Source organism: Lottia gigantea (genome assembly GCF_000327385.1).
Source record: "Lottia gigantea unplaced genomic scaffold LOTGIsca_87, whole genome shotgun sequence".
Classification (NCBI taxonomy): Eukaryota; Metazoa; Mollusca; class Gastropoda; family Lottiidae; genus Lottia; species Lottia gigantea.
In genome coordinates this window covers 808,114-818,465 of record NW_008710867.1, presented here as the reverse complement: position 1 = coordinate 818,465, position 10,352 = coordinate 808,114, and the positions used below count along the sequence as shown (strand labels likewise).

General features: G+C 33.9%; 1 protein-coding gene across 1 annotated transcript; it reads left to right on the top strand.

The window, feature by feature from the left end:
• Positions 1-230: 230 nt before the first annotated feature.
• On the top strand, positions 231-9,976 carry LOTGIDRAFT_236792 (hypothetical protein; the record flags this gene model as incomplete). The annotated part of the gene is made up of 10 exons (XM_009067908.1): positions 231-455; positions 1,038-1,235; positions 2,292-2,507; positions 2,747-2,839; positions 2,958-3,149; positions 3,339-3,549; positions 3,695-3,881; positions 5,244-5,380; positions 7,033-7,110; positions 7,769-9,976. The coding sequence occupies 10 exons, from the start codon at positions 231-233 to the stop codon at positions 9,688-9,690; spliced, it is 3,459 nt and encodes a 1,152-aa protein (XP_009066156.1). The 3' UTR covers positions 9,691-9,976.
• Positions 9,977-10,352: the final 376 nt, after the last annotated feature.

Sequence of the window (10,352 nt, the reverse complement as noted above, 5' to 3'; positions counted from 1 at the left end):
GATCACGTGATTACCTCAACGACGAGATGTTTAGGAATGTAAGCAAAGAGATATTATTGATGTTTTGAAGCTGGTTTTTAAAGAAAATAGCAGCAGGAAGCAGAAATCCATTAAAAATGAGGAATTTGATATTTTAACCCACTGGTGATTGGATTTTTGTGTTAAAATATGAGCCAGGGTACAGTAGGAATGGACTCCGCAGTGAGGTAACTAATTTTTGTCTCGACGAAATGTCAAAAATTAAAAATCAGGATAGGACTTGCTATCGAGAAAAATTTCACAATGGCATTGTTATGTCCAATGTTATTATGTGTTTTTACTCAATGTCAACACAGGCGTTAGACAATACTGTACATCATGGAACTATTTATGTCTATAATAGTTTAACTGATGGCCATTTGGCCGGTTTTTATGCCAGTCCAAGGAAACGCAGACATTTACGGAAAGTTGGTTTGGTGAGTTCTTTTTTTTTCGCTGAGTATTGGAAGTTTCCCAGAAGCAGACAATAACTCTCAATAACATAATGTTTATTAAAGTAGTCAAAACATGTCAATCAGATATAAGTCAAAACATGTCAATCACATATAAGTCAAAACATGTCAATCAAATAAGTCAAAACATGTCAATCAAATATAAGTCAAAACATGTCAATCAGATATAAGTCAAAACATGTCAATCAAATAAGTCAAAACATAACCATCAAATATAAGTCAAAACATGTCAATCAGATATAAGTCAAAACATATCCATCAAATAAGTCAAAAACATGTCAATCATTTAAGTGAAAACATGTCTATTATATAAATCAAAACATATCAATCAAATAAATCAAAACATATCCATAAAATAAATCAAAATACATGTTTATCAAATAGCTCAAAACATGTCAATCAAATAAGTCAAAACATGTCAATCAAATAACTCAAAACATGTCCACAAAATAACTCAAAACATGTCCATCAAATTATTCAAAACATGCTTTTCAAAATAGTCAAAACATTTCAATCAAATAACTCCATTTCATTTTTTTTTTCTAGATAAGTCGAAGTGGTCACTTGATATCTGAAAATACTTTCCGTTTAAATATGGCTAAAAAAGATCGAAGACGTCATATCAAGAATACCTTAGCACAGGCAATCGTAGAGAAGACACTGGAATTGGATCGACACCGCCAAAATGTCATAAAACAGAAACTGGAAGAAATTGCTAAAATAGAGCTAGTTCAAAGAGTCAGGGTGAGTAAAGGAATTATTAAAAAATTGCTGAAAAAATGCCAAAATTTCACCCAAAAAAAATTGTTGCAAGAAGCGAAAATGAGGTTTCCTAGTAATTTTTTCCTTTTACTTAAACACACTGATAAGTGGACAGGAATCTACAAAGAAATATTCTCAGAATCTCTTTAAAATGGTTACTTTATTTAGGAGGAAGAAAAGCAGCAACCTATCAGGAAAAAACCATCCAAATTTTATTCTCCAAGACCCCAAACAGCTCCATTGGTATTTGATTTAAATGTTGATCAAAAATTAACAAATTTTTATTATAGATTTTAGGACTGATTTATTTTTTGATAGAAAATAATTATTTATTCTTTAGAATAACTTTTTGTTATATATTGATTGAAATTCATAATTTTAAGAGTTTATGAGAATTATTATTATTTAGCGACATTTAGGGGTAGAGACCACATTAAATAACAGAACACAATTTTATGGTATACTACTCCTTAGTTTTAAAACTAAGGACTTTATGATATACTACTCCTTAGTTTTAAAACTAAGGACTTTATGATATACTACTCCTTAGTTTTAAAACTAAGGACTTTATGATATACTACTAATTAGTTTTAAAACTAAGGACTTTATGGTATACTACTCCTTAGTTTTTATTTAATAGAATTAGTATAGTTGAATTATTTGAGGCCTAAACTAACAATTTTATAAAGAAATTATTTACCATTTTATATCAAATTGTGATCTGTATGACAATTGTATATAACTGGATGATTGGAGTTTTTATAATATTCTTCTAAGATTAATGTAGATTAGAACAAAGTAGTTAGACTAACCATTTGATTATTATAGAGATCTAAGACATGTTTTATTTATTTCTTGACTCCATCCATAGTCAAAGAAATTAATTATTGGCGACAATTTCTCAGTCTCAAAATTTCATCCTTAATGTAAATTCGTTTTTGCCCAACAAAAAAATCTTAAATGTTCTTGCAATTTTATAGTTCACTTCTCCATCCGATAAAGTTTCATTTTTTTCAAAGAAATATTTTTTTTTTCAAGACTTCAGAAACTGAATTGAGAAAACGAAATCAAGAAATGTTGCCCTATCTATCACCTCAGTCACCACGACGACCAACTTCTGGTCCTGCTCCAAATAAAACAGGAGGTTCAACTCACGGAAAGTATCGTCCAATCAGTGCCCCGTTAAATACCAGACCCGCGTCCAGTTCAACGAAAACATCCACAAATTATGATGACTATGATGATGAGGGAGATGTAAGTACAAAGATATGTGGACTCTCTAAAATGGATGCTGAGATGACAAACTAAGTCTTAAGGGTGGCAAGAGGTGTTGGATAAGCATGCCCAGTTTTTAGTAGAGGTCACATAACTATAAGTTGATTGTCAAAGTTCTAATTTTGCCTGGTTGCACACTTCATGCTTGTACACATCGTGGTAGTTTTCTGTCATGTTAAAAATGTTGGATAAAATTTCACTTTCATTTCCAATTTTAGGTGGAATACATTGATGTAAATGGAGAGTCCTCCAGCCCAAGGCAGAACAGTTACCGAGACGACCATACCTTAGATCTAAACCAGCTGTACACTGTAAGTATGGGAAAGAAAGAAAGGAACAACTATATTTTGCTGCTAAAAATCAAATTTAAAGTCACGGAGCCGTAGAAGTAATAAAAAATTTATATTTTTTTTATTGTTTCTTCCACAGTTAAACACGGTAGCTTTGCGAAAATATGCCATGACACTAGCTAGACTGGAGAAGGGTCAGAATGGAACATCACCCTACACCACGGCATCCACAGTGCCAATGCCACCAAGATCTCCCAGGAATGTCACTTCAGCTAGGCGCCGAAAATACAATTCTGGTGCCAACTCTGATAGATCTCCTCAAAGAACATCAGTAAGTTTAAAATTGTACTCTAATCTAGAATAGCTAGATTTGGAAATGGGGTAACTTTCCAAGATTGATTATGAAAATGACCTGTTTCTTATACCTTGACATCGTTGTGCTAGGTTAGAAGCAGTTCGTAATATCTTGCCATCAAGAAATGTCATGAATTGTAATCCTTATCTTCAATCATCATTACAGGCTGCCTACAAGAATCATCTTCACCAAGCAGATACTGTGACAATCCATCCAGGACAGTTGCAATCCATGGTGGAAGTCAGTATGAAATATCATGGATGGAATTTGTCCCTGGCTCGTGATGAGATAGATCCTAGAAATTTGGTGGTCATCGAACAACAACATTGTGGTGGCAATACTTTAACTGTTTTCAAACAGAAACTACATCCTGGAAGTAAGCAGGCTTTTCTCTTTAGAGTAAAATGAATCATCATTTATATAAAGAAGAACAAGGCAGTATTTGTTTACCAATGGGTCTGCAGATAAGAAAGGTGTAAAATTTCAAATAGAAAGTTCAAATATATAATAATTTCTTTCAGGTGAATTTACATTTGTCTCCCATCGCCATCGAGGTTATCCATTTAGTTTAACAATTTACGTTGATGGTAGAATGGATTCCAGAGTTAGTACTTGTTGTGAATATCGACATGCTAGAAATGTTCGTCTAGGTGGAGCTAATGGTCATTTCAGCATTGTGGATGTCAAAGGCAATACACCTTGTTTTAAGTGAGTACAAATATTTACTAGTAGTGTGTATTATCATTAAACACTTAGTAGTATATCTTGTCCTTAAACACATAGTAGTATATCTTGTCCTTAAACACTTAGTAGTATATCTTGTCCTTAAACACTTAGTAGTATATCTTGTCCTTAAACACTTAGTAGTATATCTTGTCCTTAAACACTTAGTAGTATGTCTTATCATTAAATATTTACTAGTATGTATTATCATTAAATATTGTACTAATTATGTAATTATTAAGAGTTTAGTTGAGGGAATGAAAAAAATAAACGAATTGTGGAAACCCCCATGTTAAAAGCTGCTATTCAGTTGGTGCTCATTGATTCTTATTGTGAATTTTAAACGAAATTTTGTTATATGCTAGTTAGTTTTCTTATCAATTAAAGGCGTGGGCTGGAAGTGAGGTTGACTGTTGTTGGGATACATTTGCCAGTCATGTCTAGCAAGTGTTTTCAAAATGTCAGTTGTGGAAAAAAATCAAAATTTACACACTAAATAGTTGTGAAGATTTAAAGCATAATAATTCTTTCTTGGTGTTCAAATTCCACTTATTTCAAAGGTCTGCTGATCCATGAATTCAATACTCAACACAAAATTTAATAATTTACATAAATAATGCCATGCCAAAATATAATCCACATATGTATGCCCCACTATTATACTTTATTAACAAATAAAAGGTCCTTTCGTATTATAAATGAAATTCACAGTAATGTATATCAATATATTGTCAAGCAGACAGAATTCTATTGTTATTAACTGCTAATGTTCTAGTATTGATTATCTAATTAGGATTATATTCTATATGGAATAAGCTGTAAATAATCAATAGTTTTTAATTAGTACTTCGCAGAATAACAAGGTAATTGTCTTATCATTAAGGTATCGAAGGCAATATGTGAATTAATTATTTTGGAATTTTATGTCCTGCAATTTGAAATCCAATGGAAAACATAGCCTTTATCTTTCTTTTTTTTAGTTTTTTTTTTTTTTCTTTTTTTTAGTTTTTTTTTTTTTTCTTTTTTTTAGTTTTTTTTTTTTTCCTTTTTTTTTTTTAGTTTTTTTTTCTGCCTAATTGTTTATCAGTACAAGTCTGTTTTTCTTTAATGAATATTCCATAGCACCTATAGATTGATACTTCCTCATATAAACTTCTACCAATGTATTGCCAATATTTTATTCTAGGTTTTGTTTTACTGTGCGTATCCTTAGTATTAGGTTGTTCATTTCATTTTTCTATCAAAATTGAGTGGAGGAACACAAAGGAAAAAACTTAACAAAATCACAAGAGATGTTGTCTGAATACCCGGAACCTTTTGATTTAAATCTTTTGTTGTGCATTTTAGATGCCGTGTGGAAAGGGGTGGTAAGAAAAAGAAGAAGAAAAGAAGCAAACCAGAGCCAATGGTAGAAGAGATTGTAGTGAAGAAATCAGTGAATGGAACTATCAAAGAAGATAAAAACTCAGACACAGAAAGTGAAGGTAATTCTTTTTTAGACACCCTTTAATGATGGTTTGTCATTCTTGACCTTTTGATTAGGATTGTTTGATTAGGAGCTGAGGTGGCTCTGCAAGTCAGACACTTCTTCATCATCATCAGGTTCAGATAGTACCTTCATATTTTAAACTCAGTTTATCCCTGTGTGATAAGCAGGGTATTTGGGATGAGTCTCGGAAGTACTGGCACAGGCATCAGGATTTTTCTTACCTGGATGAGGATGAGGATTCTCACCAACAGCATGTATATGCCCAACAGACAACAATCCACAGCAGGATGTAAAGTTCCAGTGCATTTCATTTGTCTGTTCTTGTCAAAGATCCCTCAAATTTGAGGGACAGCAAATGCCAGTCTTTGCAAGAAATAAGGTGTAAAACTCCATTTAAATTGATTTTATAGAGAAGGAGACAGTTGTTCCTGTAGAGATTGATACTCCTCGGCAGATTACAGGAGATTACGATCTGGGTATATAACAACTCAGTTTTAGCTTGAATAATGATACATGCCTAAAGAGACAGATATTCCTCTGAACTTCAGTTTAGTACATCCATTTAAAAACAATTTTGATCTTCTTCATTGGCCTGAATTAGATTTTAAAAGAGTTGAAAGTAAACTGCATTAGGAGGGAAATTAGAGAAGTAACACCTGAAACTCCATTTCATTTCATTAAATTATTCAAATCCCATTTCATTTCATTTCATTAAATCATTTGATCACATTCCATTTCATTTCATTTGTTATACCTGTAGTTAAAATGGAATATCTGTCTAAGGCATTGCCTAAAGTGTTTGATGGAATGGAGCTCAATAATTTTTTATTTGCATGAAAATCACAGTTCAATTGGTCACTGGAAACTGCATGTGGACTGCACATTTGAAATTTAATGCAAGGCAGAATGACTTTCACCAGAACATTGAATATTCAGGATTGCATTTCTTTTCAACATTCACCTTGTTTTGACAAGCTTTTGCATCATAAATATTTCAAATGAAGGTCCCAAATATCTATTTGTGGGCATGATTGTCCAAGAAACTGTTGCTTCTTTGGTCTTATTCTTTGCTGTGTCCTAAATAACTGGTTGTGGGCATATATTAACTCAGCAAAAACCTAGCATAAAAGCTTAGTTTGTTCCCCTATTTGATAAAATTCTCTAATCTCATTGGCAACTGTATCAATTTAAAATCTGCTTCATGAAATTTATCCAGTTATTTTAATTAAGGCAATGATGTATTGAATAGTTTCCCTTTGAAGTATCATATGATCAGTCATTCCATTCAAGATAAGTCATACATTATTAAGTGGCTGGAATCAATCTATAAGAGTTGTCCCAGGGGAGTTGAATGAAACATAGTTAATGTGTTTCGGGTTAATTTGACCTTACATATTATTAAATTCCATTTCAATATGGTTATTTTATTGTAGGCAAACCTCAATTAGAAATTCACCTGAGTTAAACAAATTTGACCATAGTTATTAGTTGTAGAATTATTTTTGTTCATCTGATTTCAATGTTGTTATTTAATTGTAGGCAACATGAGTTGGGGATTTATTTCTGAAAAGTGATACAGGTCTTTTAGCTGATAATGGACAAAATTACATGACAATGTCCCTTTAAATTTTCCATATCTATTTTTAGATACCGGTAACTATGAGGATGATTTTGAAAACTCTGATAATGAACAAAAACAAAATGGAGGACAAAATGAAGATGAAGGTAAGTGAAAAAAAAATTAAGCGTCGTACCAAGTTCAAATTTTCACAAATTTCACTGAAAATGTTAATCCATAATTCCTAATTCAATACCATGGGAACAAAGCACAACTAAAAATCTCCCTGTTTCTGAAAAAAAATCTTCCAACATAAAATAAAACTGCTCCTGCTTGTGCGCAAACAACCCCTTATGTAAAACAATATTTTGCATGCAAAACAATTTTTAATGAAATATACAATAATAGCATGGTTGATAGGAATCTCTTTTGTATGATGCGTAATTTTAACACAGTACTAATCGCAGAAAGGAATGAATTGCATGGAAATTGCATGTTTTTGAAGAATTTTGTAACCTATGCATGTTAACAACACAATTTATCACAGCCAAGAATGTTGTTCACTCAACTTGCACTTACTAAAAAGGTAATCATTTGTTTTGTTTATTAACCCCTCTAACCCAGCACTGGTCAAAAAACACAGCATTGAACCATGTGATCATGTGAAAAGAGTATTCTTCTATTTCTTGGTACTTGAATTCAAACTTGGATTGTGCATCAAGAATTCTTTTAATCAGTAAAGGAAATTGCAAAAAAGCACCTGAATTGAAAAAGAAAATCCTGCACATCAGTGTATTTTTTAATAACTGTTTCATTAAATTTCAGACTATACCTACATCAATCCATCAGCCAAAGAGCGTGGAGATGACTGGAAGACTGAGGTAGAAGAGAACAACCAGACTTCTGACAATGAATCTGATGGTGGTAGAAAAACAGATGATGATGATCCCAGCACTCAAAAGAACAAGGATGAGTCTGAAGTAACTTCAAGTAAAAGTGAAGTCAAAGTCAAAACCAAAAAGAAGAAGAAGAAGAAGGAAGGCAAAATTAAAAGGAAGAAGAAAGCAGATTCATCCAGATCAGATGAAGACAGCAGTCATGCTGGTAAATCAGACACCACAAAAAGTTCATCAAAGTCAACAGATGCTTCAAAATCTAGCAAAGCTTCTTCTAAATCCTCAGGATCAGAGAGTTCATCCTCTAAAAGCAGCTCACATGAGGAGGAAGAGGACAAATATTCCACAGATGAAGAGGAGTCTTCAGATACAGAGGTCAACACTGCTGATGAAGTTTCTGATATAGAAACTGAAGCTGAATCTCCCAGAAGATTAATTGCTGATGCTAAGGAACCAGCTTCTCAGCGTAAAGTCACCTTCAGGGAAGAAGTTTCATTTGCCAGTGATGTTGTGGAGAGGTCAGAGAGTCTTGATGTAAATCCAAACCTATTGACGCCACTTTCTCCTTCAAGAAGGTCTGGAGTTCAAGAAGACATCTACAGCTCCAGAGAGAACTTGTATATGCCAGAACTAGATGATGTGCCAAATTCTTCAGAATTGATAGAATCTAATGCGGAATCTATGGAAGTTAGTGATAAACCATCAGCAGTTGCAGTGGATATTGGTACTCATGAACAATTGGACAAAGAACAAGCATCATCTGCGATCGAGGAACAAATGAAACCTAACCCTGAACCTCCAAGTCTCCAATCATCAGCAAGTTTGGATTTAAAGAAGGAAAAGCGTGTCACAAGTAAACCACCAAAACCACGATCCAAGATCAAGCATCAGGCTTCCATTCAAGTTTTTGTAGAAGATGAAGAGTCACCTATAGTCAGTCCTCATTCTGACCTTCGTGGTGAGGACCAAGAACAATCCAGATCTGAGGAAGCAGGTCTGGTTCCTAAAGAGCAACTATCTGATGGACAGCCGCAAAACTCTGATGGACCACCCAGTCCCCAAGAAAGGCTGCAAAGTCCTCATGGTACATCTCAAAGCACTGTTGGAACTCTTCCTCAAACTGATGATAACTCTCACACCATTACATCTGATCAGACTCCAGTCAGAAATGAAGACCCTATTGACAGAGAAGTTGATCGAGAGATTGACAAGTTACTCCAGCTCTGTATGGAGGAAGCCAAGGATCTGGTGGGAAACCACAACAAACTCATAACCGAAGGTCCTGACAACAGTAAAGACTACATGATCAATGAAGCAGACTATTCAGATGAATATTGCAACAGAATTTCCCAGCAAGATAAAGAACAACGAAAAACTGCCAAAAAGGAGAAATCCTTACTTAGCCCTTCTGAAGCTCCAGAAATTTCTAAACAGAGTGAGAAACCAGATGGTTTGTTAAAATCTTCTTTGAAGGTTGAGAATTCTCCCAGAAAGCATGTCATGAAAACAGTTTCATTTGACACCAAAGTGGACATAGAACCTAATTCAGCTGAACCTGATCCACCTGGTTCTGATCCATCTGGTTTGGTCACTCCTGAACCTGTCCAGAATTCAGCTGATGACGAAGCACCTGCAGGAATCTCAACAAATTCTACAGTTCCAACTGTAGTTATTGAAGTTGATTCCAAACCAATTAGTGATTCAGAAGAGTCATCAAGTGATTCATCAAGTGACTCCAGTGATACTGAGTCTAGTGACTCGGAAGTGACTGAAACTAACTCTAAAAACACTGAAGACAAAAGAAGTGATATTATTGACAGTACCATGACAAATTATTCTTTTGATAAATAAGGTGATAAAGTGATTTTAAAGTGACTATCTAACTTTACTTTACTTCATAAAGTTATGGCTTCAATATTTAATTTATTTCTGTCGCTTCATAAGTCATAAGTTATGTTCTTTCAGCCAGGGAACATTGCACCAATGATGTTCAGCTATGTTAACAAGCTGTTGTTGACACATCCAGCTTTCATTTCTGATAAAGCCTTAGGACCCATGTAATGGTTAAAATATTTTATCTGTGTTTTATTGATGCACATTTTAATATCTTATTTATTCTTAATAAAATTTTATTTTCACATAAAAAGGTGTTCGAATTCCCTATTGGACTATGTTGACTTACCTGATGGGTTGTAGAGTTAATAAACCCAGCCCTTCTGATGCATGTGCTTTAGAGAGTCGGCCCATTGTTTGCTTTCATCCCCTAATACCTAATGTGCTGAGGATAAATGATCATGAGCTGCTGTCAATTTTTCAGGCCATGTATCCTTGAATCAATCTTAGTGCTATCCTAGAAATAGTCTAAGATCCTGGGGACACCCTAGCGCTAAGATTCTTTTGAGAATAAACCCCAGTTTTCCAGAAATGATCATGGGTCTGGGCTGTGTCAAAACATCATGTATTATCGAAGAGTAAGCTTACTCTGCCCCTAAAGCAACACCTGCCACAGCAAT